General features: G+C 31.7%; 1 protein-coding gene across 1 annotated transcript in view; it reads right to left on the reverse strand.

Moving 5' to 3' along the window:
* LOC126886704 (phospholipase A1 VesT1.02-like) overlaps positions 1 to 15,197 on the reverse strand; it is a 32,778-nt gene extending 17,581 nt beyond the window's left edge. Inside the window, exon 1 of the mRNA XM_050653703.1 lies at positions 15,039 to 15,197. Coding sequence (XP_050509660.1) covers positions 15,039 to 15,087 — 49 coding nt within the window. The 5' untranslated portion in view covers positions 15,088 to 15,197. The remainder of the gene's footprint in view (positions 1 to 15,038) is intronic.
* Between the last annotated feature and the right edge of the window lie 1,769 nt (positions 15,198 to 16,966).

Raw genomic sequence — 16,966 nt, forward strand, 5'->3', positions numbered from 1 at the left:
ATTTATTGACAAATCAATATAATACAATAAATTCAACCACCGAATGAATGAATGAATATTTATGTTTCGTGGATCGTAAGAAAGCATTTGGCAGTGTTAAATTAAAGGACGTTATCCATTAGTTATGTTATGCTCAATAGATGTACCTACCTCAGGAATAATTAAAACGATCGAAAACATCTACAATCTACATCAACAACAGCAAAATAAAAGTAAAAGTAAAAGTAAAAAACTAACCCACCCAATTGAAGCTGGCAATGGGATAAGATAGGTAGATTCCCTGAATCCAATATGATGTAAATTGGTGTTGTAGGGTCAGATAATAGAATAAGTGATGGAGTTTAAATATCTAGGCATCACACTATCTAGCTACGGAAAGCTCGAAACGGAAATGGAAGTTCAAGTGAATAGAGCAAACAGAGCCGCAGTTAGAGTTTCACGATATTCGATAAAAATATCGATATTGTATTTATATCGTATCGAAAACCAGTACGATACCGATACAATACATACCTTAGCAATATGAATGTCGATACGATACTCATTATCTGAAATCAATACAATACTCTACTCTGGGCTAATTAGCAAAATACAAGGAAAAGTTATTTACCAGCAATTTTATTGCTGGAATCGAATCTAATGATTGTATATATTAATAATATAGGTATGCAAAGTCCGCAGATAGTGTGCTACTTTTTTTATAAACAAAATGGCGCCCGAAAATCGTGTTTTTTTCAATTATTGCTCTATAACTCCAAAGATTTTAAATTTACACCAAAAACACCCAAATAAAAATTCACCATAATTAAATTCTGCATAGAGACGTGTTTCCCGATTTATTTCGACGAAAACTTTCGCCGGAAAATGCGGGTTTTTCCAACAAAATCTTTAATTTTCAACTAAAATTTTAGATAAGTAATTGTTTATCAATAATTAAATAACTTAGTAATGTAAACGCTCTTTTTATGTAGATTATAATTCCAGAAGCCGATGGAAATTGAATGAACAATTTAGCAACATTTGAATTGTTAATTAAAATTTTACGGTCGCTATAATAACCACAATAATTATGATACATAAGAATAACTATGATTTTTGTATATAGAGCCACTGTACCTATCTAATGTACTTTATATAATTAAAATTGGTCTTTTTAAACGGCCTCAGGAATATTTTAAAATTATAAACAATTTTTTGGCTTATAAACAAATAGAATATCTCGGGAAATTTTAAATTAAATTAAATCGTGAAAACGGTATTGAAAAAAAAAGTGGCATGATGCTTCGTTTAAAAGAAAAGACGTTTAATTTTGATGAGTGATTCCTGAGATACAACCGATCAAAGTTGACCGGCATTTACGGCAAAGATATAAACAATAGGATCATAATTTTCGAACCCTCACCTTTTTATTTTTGTCCTCTTTCTCCACACCAATTTTCATATCATTAAAATACTCATAACATATATATATATTTTTTTTTTCTTTAAATGTACCTATGTGTCTCGGCAGCAATGGCCATTGACACAAACAATATTGGTTATACAATAATTAATTACAATAAGGATTTAAAACTAATTATTATAATAGTTAATTTCTAAATCTTAAATAACGTTAGGTAAAAATTATGAAGAAAAAAAATTGGATATACAATCATTGGATACTATAGAGACGTACAACTAATTATAAAATTGTTTCGGTCTTCTTGGGATACTTCGGACGTTGTTTAGTCATAGTAGCAGTTGCATATGAAGTAGTAAGATTACTGGAAGAATTGGGTCCAGACATGGTGTTGCTAACAGTGGGGGAACCAACATATATTATTATAATAAAAACTATCGGTATTACGAGTGAAAATTGCCAAAAATATAAAAATTCCAATCAAAAATTAGGTTGGAGAAAATGTAATCTCAAAGTTCAAAATCGGTATAGGTTAAAAAATGCATTTTCTCGGCTTCCCATGGAGCAATTTTCTCCTTTTTTTTTTTGTTCCCAAGTAACACGAGTAGGGCCATCTAACTAACACATCATTAAATGTCAAACTTGCTCTTGTTTTATTATAATAGATTAATTTATTTATAAGAAAAGAAAACTACATATTTTTTCCAGTTGTAAACTTTTTTTAGATAAACTTACTACAAGTACACCTTTTAACATTAAAAATACAAATATTCTCATTTGAAAAGTGTATAATTATTTAAACAGTCTTTATTTAAACAAATTAAAAAATTTTGTTAAAATAAATAAATAAATTTATTATAACAAAACAAAAGTAACTTTGACATTTAATAATGCGTTATTTAGATGGCTCTACTGGAGTTACTTGGAAACAAAAAAAGAATGAAGAAAATTGCTCGATGGGAAGCCGAAAAAATGCATTTTTTTAACGTATACCGATTTTGAACTTTGAGATTACATTTTCTCCAACATAATTTTTGATTGGAATTTTGCTATTTTTGGCAATTTTCACTCGTAATATCGATAGTATTTATTATAATAATATATGTTATGAGTACTTTAAAGATATGAAAATTGATGTTGAGAAAGAGGACCAAAATAAAAAGGTGACAGTTCAAAAATTATGATCCTGTTGTTTATATCTTTGCCGTAAATGCCGGTCAACTTTGACCGATTGTATCTCAGGAATCACTTATTACAATTAAACGTTTTCTCCTTTAAAAGAAGAGTCATGCTGCTTTCTCTCCAATATGGTTTTCATGATTTAATTTAATTTAATGTTTCCCGAGATATTCTATTTGTTTATAAGCCAAAAGTTGTTTATAATTTTAAAATATTCCTGAGGCCGCTTAATGATTCAGTGAATCAGAAATCAAGATAACAGATCCGAAGGAAATGTTCACACCAACTGAAACTGTGACTCCATCTGTGCCTGATCTTCTGTGGCTCTAAGGGAAAAGCAGAGACATCCCCAGCCTCTTAGGACGGAATGGACTCATGGAAGCTGTCACAAGAGACATACCATACCTATGAACTAACATTTATTATTTGTACAGAAAACTAGGAGAAATTTATCACATGACAGCATTCTAATAAAAAATAAAGTTTTGGAATGTAAAAAGTGGGTTTTGCTGAGACCGGTAAAAATTGGCAATTTTCAACTTGTACTTTAGACCGAACGGTTCGTCTGAAAAACAAAGTAAATAGTGATATTTGTAAATAATTTTAAGTACTTTAATTTCTGTTAACAGATCATTTACTAAAAGTTAATAGTTTTCAAGATTTGAGCAAAAAAGTGGAAAGAGCTGAAATTTTTCGCTTTTTTCGCGATTTTTTCAATGTTCCGGCAAGAAATTTTTCAGGAAACTGTTTCAGGATCTATTATATTGTTTTTTTAAATGTGGAGAAACACAACACGGGATGATCAATGTTAACTAAAAATTCTACTCATTAAAACGGAGAGGAGGTTAATACAATTGATTAAAATTTTGATTAAACCTAATTAAAAACGTAACACCACTATAATAAAATAATTAAGCCACAAACTGTTTTAAACGAAGTGTAAAATTAACATGTAAATAACAAATTAATTTAATTGTCAACTGTCAGTTGTTAAATATGACAAGAGAATTGACTGACAGCGACATCTCTGGATTGGAATGGTAACTAACTTGCTGTCTTGACCTTGACAATTTACGTGAAACGTCTATGAGTATGTATGGTTTGTGGTCTTCATCGACTAAACGGTTTTCGCCCCACGCTTTTCTTTAACGAATGTGTTTTATTTTTTCAATTTTTTAACGAATGTGTCAGATTTTTGTATATTTAATCTGTCTAACAGTTATTTTCGAATAATCCTTCGAGTTTGAATTTTTTTATTTTTTGCTTTTTAGTTGATTTTTTTAAATATTTTTAATTTTCGTCACTCGTAACTAAAGAAAAGCGTTTCTTAATTTTTTTTTTCATATTTTTTTATTTTTTACTTTTTAGTCTTACACTTTTCAAACATTAAAATAAATAGTCATGTTTATTAAAATATATGTATAAAACATATGATGTACAAACATAAAGAAAAGTAGTCGGAATCGGCAATAAATTTGAAACTTTATTGTTTATTTACGAATCATAACGTAAACAATAAACGTAAAAAAGTGAAATTATGTATAATTCATATAATTAGCTACAATCTTTAAAAGTTTCAGGTCTCTTCATTATAAAAAAACAAGAGAATTTAAGCATTTCCATTAAAAAAAAATTATTTAAAAAATAAATATGCAAAAAAAAATTTATTGACTATTTGTGTATTGTTCCCGAGAATACATATGTCTGCAAGTTTTCGTTCATTTGCATTGAAGAGAAGGCAGTCAAATTAACGTCTAAAGATTTGACCCAAACGATTGAACTAAAGAAAAGCGTTTAAAAAAAATAATATATATAATACAATAAAATTGTGCCCTCCTAAAAATGCAACCTAAGTGTAACTGTTCAATGGACTAATCTAGCAAGGAAAATATAAAAAGTATCAAATATTACAAAAAACACAGGATACTTGTGTCCGAAATATGCGAATTATTATTGTTCTATGTCTATACTAAAATTTGTTTATTGAAATCATGTATGTTATTAACAAGAAGATTAATTATTTTTAAATAAAATATTTCGTTTAATTAATGCATATTTGTCAAAGGTCTTGATCTTCAATTGACATTGTAATTAAAAATTCTGATAAACTCGCTGTTTATATAATTAATATCATTATAATTAATTTATACTAACGTGAAAACAGAAGAACATGAAGAACAGAATTGGAAAACAAAAAACCGCCTGGAACTGATTGTACCTACACTTTTTTTACTACAAAAATGCTCTTACGTCATTCAAGACTTCTGACGTCAAAATCCCACAGCTTTGCCATAACATTAGAACAGTAAATAAATGTGAGGTATTTTCCAAAATTGTCAATATGATAAAATAAGAGTTTTTCAGAAATTATAACTAATAATTTTAAAAAATAACACGCTTCATTTATGTATTTAGGTGAAACGTGGATTTTTGGTAAAGATGGAATAAAACGGATTTGGCAGGACGAGAGTTCGAGAGTATAAAATCCATACTGATATAATACACACCGATACATGCCAATACTGAGGGAAAGAGATATACCTACAGGGTTTGATTAACAATTGTCCATATAATATCGTAACTGGAGAAACCTTAGCACAAAATATGAAGATTTAACCCAAAACACTTAAATAAAATATTCCTCCTTACCGAGATACAGAGTGTTTTATTACAAATGTTCTAAAATGATTTTAGCCCATCGTTAAAGCACCTTTTAATATTTTTTGTTCAAACTTGACACACAGTTTAAACATGTTAAGGTACTTTAAGAGGATGGGTACGTATTTTCGGCTGCAATGCTATTCAAATGGGGATTAATTTTTTTCGAATCCTGAGAAAATTAATAAGTATTTTTGAAAAATTTAAACGGAGAATGAAAGATTAAGTTATTAGAGAGGGCCGAAAGTCCCTGAGAACTTCTATGTTTATTCTAATAAGTTACAGGGGTGAAAAACTAAGAGAAAATTTAGTGTGATATTTAATTTAAAATATCTCATTCAAAATAAACTTTTTATTTATTCTAAGGGACTTTCAGCCCTCAGTAATAACATAGTCTTTCATTCTGAGTTTAAATTTTTCAAAAATATTTATTGGTTTTTTCAGAATTTGAAGAAAATGAACACAATGTCCGTGGTAATATTTCCAAATCTATCTTGTCATACAACGCACTCAGTCGAATAGAATATTGTCAGCATACTGTCAGTCAGACAGTGACAATCAGTGACAATTTTAAATATTTGACATGACATCGGGAATATTTAGAGTTGTTGATTAAATAATATTGATATATAGTGTATTATTTGATAAATAATTGATTTAAGACGTGAACTTAATAAAAAGTTATTTATTATGTATTATTTGTGGAATATCCAAGCAGAGAATACATCAGGATAATATATTCTGTGATTCAAGTGTTTTGTTGTTAAAGATGTTCAAAATTGTAAGCGTTCCATAGTAACAATATATTATTAAAAAATCACTTAAACGCTTTTCCTCTTTTCTCGATTGAGTATTAGTTTTTGTTGTACATATAAATTATTACAATCACTGAATACATAGTTGGTTAAAAAATTATCACATTTATTAACTGAATTAATAATTTGCAATTATAAAAATAACAGTTATCCAAGAACATTCCAAAGCCATCTCTTTAAATTAATGGTGACATTTTCAAGTAGAATGACATTCTAGTAATGTTTACATATCCATACCAGTGTGAATTTTACTACACGTAATTTGCCGTGTAAAGACAGATAAAGTAGGGATACCCGTAAAATATTTGCGAATTATGTACCGATGGCCTTAACTAGTCTTAAAGTTTTCCGCTGTTACCAGAGGCGTGCTGTAGGAATATATCCTTCCTTTTCGCCCCTTTTCTCCCCTTAAAATCTACGCCACTGTCGAAATAATCATTTCAGCATGTTTTTTTGATTCTTTGTTACTTTTTACGTAAATATCATCCGTTGTCTCAATGCGATAGAGTAAGTAGTCTTCAAGTTATTTGCGTTATAATGTAATGGATTCAATAAGATTATGTATTTTAAACACATTTATGTCATGATCTTATTGAATGATGAATGTAGTTCATACATGTACATAATATGTAGTCTTACGGGATCTATTATTTTTAAACGCAAATAACTTGAAAACTACTTACTTTAGCCACTTTAGCGCAATGAGACAAAAGGATGATATTTATGTAAAAAGTAACAATGAATCAAAAAACATGCTGAAATGATTATTACGACAATGGTCTAGATTGTGAGGGGGGAAAGGGGCGAAAATGAAGTATATATCCCTACAGCACGCCTCTGGTAACAGCGGAAGACTATCTTTTAAGACTAGTTAAAGTACCCTAACATGTGTAAACTGTGAGTCAAATTTGAACAAAAAATGTTAAAAGGTGCTTGAACAATTGGCTAAAATAATTTTAGAATATTTGTAAGAAAACACTCTGTATCTCGGTAAGGAAGAATATTTTATTTGAGTGTTTTGGGTTAAATCTTCGTATTTTGTGCTAAGGTTTCTCCAGTTACGATATGGACAATTGTTAAAGAAACACCCTGTATTATTATATTTCATCCTTGTGTAAATCATGGTTTTAATAATGGGGCTGATCTTGTGTTTACGTCAAAATCAAGATTGGCTGATTATCACGATTATTTCATTCATAGGAGATTCTGACCAATAGAAAGCTACAGAAATCTGAATTAAATCGATAATTTTTGATAATCTCCCGTCGTTAAGTATATTACGTCAGATGCCCTTCGTTGCTACGAAAAAATACATTCAGTGACATTAATGACAATTAATGTTTTAAAAATTATCAAAGTGATGACTTTCAATCGTCAAATATTTATAAAAACTGTTAGTCCAGAGAAATAAGGTTTTTCTCGTGACACATCCCCCTCCAGGCCGAAACCAAATTTTTTGAGTAGTATGGACATCTATATTATTAACCTATATGTTTCCTGCAGCCGATTTTGATGATATACATAGTTATAAACAAATGAAGATCGAAAAACGGTAAATTATCGCTTTTTTCGTCTATTACCAATAAGTTAAGCACTTTAAACAAATTTGAGAGTAAGAAACTCATAAATCGTATAAAAAACTTCAATATGGCATTCGCTGAATATGTCCAACCTTATTGGTTGCTTAGAAAATTGCAAAATAAATCATAAATATTGAGTTTTTATAAATATTCGTAACTTAGGTAAAAATTAACTTAGAATCTTCTTATTACGCTGAATGCCGAGACTTCTTGTACTTAAATGATATTTTAAATTTCAAAGCAATTGGTCAAATAGTTTAAAAGTTATTTAATTTATTTTTCCCAAATTCATTTTTTTTTGCAACACTATAAGTCAGAAAATTATGAGGTTACAATAATACTTCGGACAGTTTACGAAAGAAGAACATTTATACTATTACCTTAATTAAAAATAAATGACAAAAAATAATTTTAAACAGTGTAAAATTATTTTGCAAAAACATGTCCATTTTTTGCTTACTTATAAACAATTAGAATAACTTTTTAACCGTTACCCGTAGAAAAATTATATTTTCATATTTAGAAAGACTGAATTTTTATACACATTTAGAAAGAAAAACAACTATTCTAGGACATTTAGGGACAAAGTTAGCCCCCCCATTTTTTTAATTCACATGTTTTTGCAAAATTATTTTGCAATATCTATAATTATTTTTTGTCATTTTTTTTAAATTAAATTATTACTGTAAATTTTCTTCTTTCATAAACTATCCAAAATATTACTGTAACTTCATCATTTTCTGACTTACAGTGTTGCAAAAAAAATTAATTTTGGATAAACAAATTAAATAACTTTTAAACTATTTGACCAATTGCTTTGGAATTTAGGGTGTAATTTAAGCACCATAAGTCTCAGCATTCCATGTAATAAGAAGGTTCTAAGTTAATTTTTACATAAGTTATGAATATTTATAAAAACTCAAAATTTATGATTTATTTGGCAATTTTCTACGTAACCAATAAGGATAGACATATTCAGCGAACGCCATATTGAAGTTTTTTATACGGTTTATGAGTTTATTACTCTCAAATTTGTTTAAAATGCCCAATTTTTTAGTAAGCGACGAAAAAAGCGAAAATTTACCGTTTTTTGATCTTCATTTGTTTATAATTATGTATATCATCAAAATCGGCTGCAGGAAACATATAGGTTATTATTATAGATGACCATATTACTCGAAAAATTTGGTTCCAGCCTGGAGGGGGATGTGTCACCAACACGATATTTTTTTTCCTTATTTCTCTGAACTATGTGTGTTTAATGGTACTTACATAAATAAATTACAATAAAATTTTGGTTTTGAACAGTTTTATTCATGAAATAATCGCAACAAATTGCACTCGACCTCTGAAATTAATATAGAATTTTTGCTCTCGTGACACTTTGACATAATTTCACTCGCCTTCGGCTCGTGAAATTAAAACTGTCAAAGTGTCACTCGGGAAAAATTCAATAATTTCAGAGCTCTTGTGCAATTACTACTGATAACATGAATACGGAGGTGTTTGTGAAATTGTTGGAAGAAAAACTCACGATTACATCAACCATTTGTTATAGTTTTGGATAATTCCCCCTACCCCATATCATTCGAAAACTTTAAATAAGCAAACAAAAAATTCCTGGACAGTACTTAAAATAAGAAAATGGTTAACAAATGAAAATATTTTATTTCCTAAGGACTCTTTCAAGCCTGAATTACTACAGTTAGTCAAAAGGAATGAAAAACCAAAAATATTTTATACACAATTTTTGACATAATATTGTGAAGCTTCCCCTTGCCATTATTGTGAGTTCAATCCTATTAAATAAACATTGATGAACGCGCTAATAACCGGCAGAATAACGCAAAAGATGGAAAACACATTAAGTTGTGAGATAAAAAGAAATCAAACTGGTGGAGGTGGGAGATTTAGCGATAAAAACCTATAAATTTACATTATACTTAATGTTCCTACCTTTAGACGTATCGGACGAGTTTGGCAACTGCCACTGTGACAGTGACAGTTTTAGTTGACATACTGCTCTGATACGTCTGTTTTTTTTTTCTTTTTTTGGCCTTTGGGAACAGCGCCCATTTCCCATTTAGCCAGCAACACTTCTTAAAATCAAATCCAATCGAACAATCACGGGTAGGGAATCCGTCTAACGTTGGGAAACAATAGATAGAGCGTAAGCAGTGGCGGCTGGTCAGGGTCGGCAGTGCCGACCCACACATTTATGGACACATTATAGATTTTTTTAAATATTTAATTTAACCGGAGTTGATGATATTCGTTTCTGTGAAATAAAAAATATATCTGTAAGATAATACAGACTAAATTTTATTCATTGTTTTAAAAGAATTCGATCCCGATAGGTTAACTGATCCCCGTGCGCTGTGCGTAAGAGACTTTTCAAATTAACGATCCTATAGCCATGCACCCGATTGCGATTGTGTGAATTCTTATTATAAAGCCCGGCTCGGCATTACTCGGCAAGCCGTCCTCAGATTGACGATTTGATTATAATAAGAAGCTATGGAATATTAGCCGATAGGCAACCAATAAACCAATTATACATTCCCCGTATTTATTTGAATGGAAAGTACGGCAGATACCAATCTGCCGAGCGGTGATCTGCAAACGGCAGAAAGACACGTACCTAGCCACGTACCTTGCTAGCGCGTCCGGGATAAAATTATGAAATAGGTAAGTAGTTTTACGTCGTTTAATTATTGATATTGTAATTTTTTTAAGTTGTTAGAAATTACCATTCACGGGACAGGATGTATCGGAGCATTCGTTAAATCAAGTTAATTGTAGAGAACAAATAAAATTGTTTAACAAATACAAGAATCAAGAAAGAAAGAATCAATTAGTAGTTACATTTTGATCCTTTTCGGTAGAAGTAGACGAAATTACTGGTAGAGGTAACATGTCATTCACAAGTATCAATTGTTCTTCGATACGCGTTACGTCTAATATTTATGAGAGGTTTTTAAGTTTTCAGACGTGAGTAGAAGCCATAAGACAGAATATATATTTTGGTGTTTTAAAGGACAGATTAAAATTTTTTGATATCAAAAATAAATTGGTAAGGCAAAGACGGCGCTGCCTTGATGCCCAGTGAATTGTATGGTCTCCAGGCAAAAGTTAAAACTATTGCACCAGGCAAAACTATTATTTACTCACTGTTAAAAGTCATTGACCTCTTTGACGATTCAAATTTTAAAAGTTACGCCAAAGAATTTTCAAAATATCTATTAGACAAGTTCATTAAAAATTATCCATCATTTTTTAATCAAATAAAATAAGAAAATGGATTAACAGTTTTATATGCTGATCCAAATATTTTCGGAAGGTGAGATAAGTTACAAAATATGTATCATTTTATATACTGCAATTCATTTGGTACAACAAACTGTTCCCGAAATTAATAAATTATTGTGCTCAAATGTGGGAAAATTCTGCCTCAAATGAACGGGATTTCTCTTGTCTCAAAAGAGTCAAAATGTATTGTCGAAACACCATGAAACAAGAGAGAATGTCAAACTTGTCTCAAATGTCAATAGAAAAAAACTTTCAAAATCTACTTTGCTAATTTGCTACTTCGAAACAACCTAGACTAGAGTTAATTTATAAACAGGTATATGTAGTTTCTAAATTTATAGGAAAAAACAAAAAAAAAACAAAAAGAAATAAAAAAAAATAAAAAACAAAAACCAAAAATCTTCTATGAAATTGAAGCCTTTTAATTAGATGGCATACCTATCTGAGGAGACAAAACCTTGCCGACCCTGTCCCTAAAGCCACGAGCCGCCACTGAACGTAAGTCTATAGGTTTTTATCGCTAAATTTCCTACCTCCGCTAGTTTTATTTCTTTTTATCGCGCAACTTAATATGTTTTCCATCTTTTGTGTTATTTTGTCGGTTATTAGCGCGCTCATCACTGTATTTGGGGCTTGGGGAATATGCAAAACTTACTACGATAACTCTCGTGGACTTAACAGTTACAGTTACGCATCAGTTTTGAAAACATGGCAAAAGGCACTGAATACTGCTACTCCTGGAATTTGGGAAAAAAGTGTGCGAAAATGTGAAAAGTTAGTAGAAGAATGTTAAATGCGTGAAAATTGCATCGAAGTAGTGTTGCCCAAATGCAAGACCAAGACGAGACTTGGAAAGTCTTGGTCTTGGTCTTGCACCAATACACCTGGTCTTGGTCTTGGTCTTGGTATTGCACTCCCAGTCTTGGTCTTGGTCTTGGTCTTGCAGCAAGAGTCTTGCAAGTCTCGCAGTTACCCACTAGCATATTGCTATTTATTAAATATTACTTTAGATCTTAGAACAACGTAAACGTATAGGTACATTTTCAGCTTGACTTAACATAGACATAGTAAAAACCAACCAAATTAATAAATGTCTAAACAATTCACATTGGGTGGGTTTAAACTCACGATGTAAACTATCCCTGCCTATAGTCTAACGTCTAACTAACTTAGCTATCTACCATGTCCCACGAGAGTCAGTCTGTTTCTTAATAAAATTTTGCATTTTGTGTTTGGTGTCCTTCGATAGATCTTTCAAAAATATTGAACGCACGTTTTAATTTTTCGATCTGACATTTATTTCGCGAAATATTCGCTTTTTTGTGAAACTTTGTGACTCACCCATTTCCTTAGGCCCCGCTCAAATCGTCAGATTTTTTAAATATAGGTACACTGTTTTGTATTACATGCTAAACTTACCTTATATTAATCTGACGATTTCGAGTTTTTCTAAGGTTATATATTTTTTTTCGGGCCTCCCTTAACGAATTCCCCTGTATTAAAAGCCAATATATGGTAGAGGTACATTTACAGGGTACAAGGTTTCTCCCCATGTGATAATCTGACGCGCTCCAGTAACTGCAAAAATCCCCGCTTGGGTTCCCCTACCATTAAATGCATCATTTTATTTCAATTTTTTCTAAGATATATTTTGCTTAGAATATTTTTTTCGATAAAATACTTACTTTTTGAGTCATTTGCGCAAAACCGTCGAAAAACGTGTTTTTTTTGTTGAAAGATGAACATATTCAGTCGCAAATAGCTCGAAAAGTATTGACTTGGTTTATTTGTAGATGAATAAAATAGAACAAAAGTTGCTTAGAATTAGTCAGTTTATTCAACCTCGACTTATTTTGAACCTTTGTTTTTTAACCCCCCAAGAAGGGGTGAAAGGTGAAACTCATCCCCAGGGCAAAATCACACATGCATCGGCCAGTATCTCTTTTTTGGCGTGTTAGCTATGTGTACGTAATCATACGTCAATCCAAAATCCAAGCGGTTCTTTAAAATTTCAAGGTTTTGTAACATTTTACCGTAAGTGAATGGACTATACAGGGTAGCCGGGCATTATCTGATCTAGTGCTTTTTCAGCAAAAAATTTTGTTTGGCCTATTGATCTAATATCTAATTGCACACTCTGCAAAAGTTTATAAGTAGGACGTTTAGTCTTTACGATATGGTATTATTCCCACTAACTGATAAGGAAAAACAATTGACTGGGTGTCGGTAACAGTGGATATGCTATTCGTATTGTATTTTTATCAACAAAGGTGACATTATATCTTTAAAAGTTTCAATGCGAAATGTGATACTTATTATTATACTGTCGGTGCGGCGTCATACAAGAAGATTATTTTATGAAAGGTATTCTCAAAATCTAGTACAATTACTTTCGGAGCGAAGGCGTTGTCTGATATTAGGAAAGAATGAAAATAAATATTTTATATTTACATTGTAATAATAAGCCTCTGAGTATTCTTATATGGATATTTTAATTCGCTATACATATATGTTTATCGTATTGTTCATAATGCGCATAAATCGAATTTTCCAAATTTTTGTTACATATTTTTTGCGTCTCATTGTCTCTAAGCATATTAGGTCTGGATCCCGCGTATGAAAAAAAAGTTGATTAATAGCAAGGTGAAAATTTGTTAATAGCTTAAGGCTGTCTAGTCGGACAAACTTTGATGTATGGGAGGGAACACTGGAACAGGGGAAGTTTTAATTGCGGAACAGATTAAAAATTTGGAACGTCAGACCACGAAAACGTCACATGTATTTTGTCCGACAGAACCTCCAATTGATTTGTTACCCTTTCATTAAACTCTCATGCAAAAATCAGACTGCTATTTATCACCAAATGGGCATTTTAATGAGTGGAACACGTAGAACATGTCAAATGACAGGAATTATGACAGGTGATAAATAGCAGTCTGATTTTTGCATGAGCGTTTAATGAAAGGGTGACAAATCAATTGGAAGTTCTGTCGGACAAAATACATGTGACGTTTTCGTGGTCTGACGTTCCAAATTTTTAACCTGTTCCACAAGTAAAACTTCCCCTGTTCCAGTGTTCCCATACATCAAAGTTTGTCCGACTAGACAGCCTTAAGCTATTAACAAATTTTCAGCTTGCTATTAATCAACTTTTTTTCATACGCGGGATCCAGACCTATATTCCCGAACAAATATACTCCCTAAAACGACCCTCAGTTCTAGCTGCAAGACGCAAGAATCTCGCAGGCTTAGTCTTGTTCTTGCTCAAGTCTTGCACGGTCAGTCTTGGTCATGGTCTTGCTAAAATAAGGCGGTCTTGGTCTTGGTCTTGGTCTTGCTAAAACGCAAAAACGAGACCAAGACTGCAAGACCAAGACCGATTTTGGGCAACACTACATCGAAGCAATTAACCCAATCATCATTTACAATCCAAGTGAAGATAAGACCGACACTGATTAGGACACCTACACCTATGCGTATGGATCTAATCCTTGATTACGAATTTTGTCATTAAGAAAAAATTTGACAGTTATTGTTATTATTGTAACAGTGAATACTTATTACTACTAATACATGGATGTAAAAATACATTATCAGCCATATTTTGGCTTGTCAAAGCTATTAGGCGAACAGGGCTTCAAAAATTGGAAGAATTTGCTATTAACTTTCTTAAACGGACCGTTTAAGTCAAAGCTTTTATCCGTAATCTCAAATAGTCGCAAATTCAAGAAATATAGGCTCTATATTCTAGATAGAGCATTAATTGAGCAATGGAAAGACAGATGTTGCAAATACGCTTGAAGGACAAAAACAAAAAGAATTGGAAATTTGCGGGACACAATATCAGACACAGAAACGATAGGTGGAACAAGAAAATACTACACTGTAGACCATACGAATACAAAAGAAGTAGAGGAAGACCACAGATGAGATGGGTTGATGACTTGAAGGGGCAAACCCTTATGGATGAACCTAGCTCAGGACAAACACAAATGAAGACAAGAAATGGATGCCTACGTCCTAAAATGGATAACATGAGCTACATACATAGATAGATTAATTGAATAGATTGTAAATAAATAAAAATGTAATATTTACCTGCAAGAACAAAAGCACAAAACAAAAAGATTTTAATATGTAGCCGCATCTTGTGTCCACTGATTCCTTCTATTAGGTATTATATTAAGTAACCATCAATCCCACATTAAATAACCTTTTAGCGTGTTTATTTGTACAAATAATCTTTGAAATTACATTTTTATAAAAACACACGATAACGGTCAGTCTTATCTTTGAAACAAGAACGCAAAAATTCGTTAATAAAATGATAACTTTGATTTAGTGAACAGAAATGTCAAAATATAAATATTGAATTAAGGTTTTTTTAACATAGAACATGACGTCTTTGTGAAAAAGAATTCATTTGGATGTGAGAGATTTTGCACAAAAAATTTTGTGGTACCTTCGGCAGTATTAATTGATCTATTCTCCATCTCAAATAGGTCGGGATAAAAAATAATAAAAATTATTAAAAACTTTGTTTTTTTTTACTTTTTTTTTATTAAAGAAAATTACCGCATCCACCAACAGGTTATTAGCGGCATTACTTGATAAACAAAGGTTAACAATTATTTTAAACAAGTAAAAAAAATAACTAGATTTGATAAAAAATATTGATAGAAATTAGATAGTTGAGTAAGTCTTTTACTGGACAGTTTTCTCCTAATAAAGCTAGTAGAGTGTTTGGTAGATTGTTCATTGAACGTTCACGTTGATATTTTGGACACTCGATTAACAGATGGGTGACGGTAAGAGGCGTAGCACATAGGTCACACATGGGACGTTCACTGGCCGAGAGTAAATATGAGTGTGTAATCTTGGTTTGCCCTATACGTAGGCGCGTTAGAACCGTTTGAATAAACCTCGAACTAATACTTGTTTTCCACTGTCGTGTATCTGGTTTTACCGATTTTAGTTTAGATTGCGATAGAAACCATTCGCGTTGCCACTGACCGATCACTTTTTGTTTAAAAAACGTTTTGAGGTCTTTAGATACATACTCGCGCACTAATTCGGACATCGCACTTGTTGCTGCATTAAGAGAACTTCTGTCTGCCTCTTCATTGCCGATAATCCCTATATGTGATGGGATCCATATAAATTTCGGAATTGTGTTGTTCTCTTGGGCAATTTTTATTAGTTTCTCTAAAGGACTTTCAGGATACAGATGCTGGATTGCGAGAAGAGAGCTGAGCGAGTCGGTGAGAAACAGAGGCTTTGAAATATTTGAAAGATTTGCATGTTTTAGGGCGCGATACAAAGCAAATAGTTCAGCGGTGAAAACGCTTGAACTAGGCGGTAGTTTAAATTGAAAAGTAGACGTTGGAGTTACAAATGCACAACCAATGCCTTCACTGGACTTAGAGGCATCGGTGAAGATGTTTGTGCAGTTTAGGTAGTCTCGTTCAAGAATCTCGTTCAGTTTGTTTTTTATAAGTAAGGTGTTAGTGTATTTTTTGGAGAACTCTAGTAAAGAGGTGTTGCAATTTGGGATGTCTATTAACCATGGAGTTGGATATTGGATGTTACAGTGAAACACGTCTGGAATTGTTGCATCGAGTTCATTTAAAATTGATCTTATTCGCATGTAATAAGGTTTTCCGGTACGAGGTCTATTGGAGAAAAAGTCGTGATTATTTTTGGAAAAGGTATTTTCAAATAGTGGATGATCCTTATTGGCAGCTACGGAAGAAGCATGTGAAAGTGTTAAAATTGTCCGCCTATACTGCAATGATGGTTCTCTAGTTTCGGAATATATGCTTTCTATTGGTGAAGTGTGAAAAGCTCCGAGAACGATCCGAAGTGCGGCATTGTGGATTGTATCTAGTGGTTTTAAGGTAGTCTTAGTTGCGGAGGCTTTTTTTTACTTTTCTTCCCTATAACTTTAAAACGATTCATTTTAGAGTGTGTGTATGTTTTGTGTTTTATTGGCACTGGTTTTCACAACCAACTGGCCAGTAAATTTC

Source organism: Diabrotica virgifera, chromosome 6, assembly GCF_917563875.1.
Source record: "Diabrotica virgifera virgifera chromosome 6, PGI_DIABVI_V3a".
In the NCBI taxonomy this organism is placed as follows: Eukaryota; Metazoa; Arthropoda; class Insecta; order Coleoptera; family Chrysomelidae; genus Diabrotica; species Diabrotica virgifera.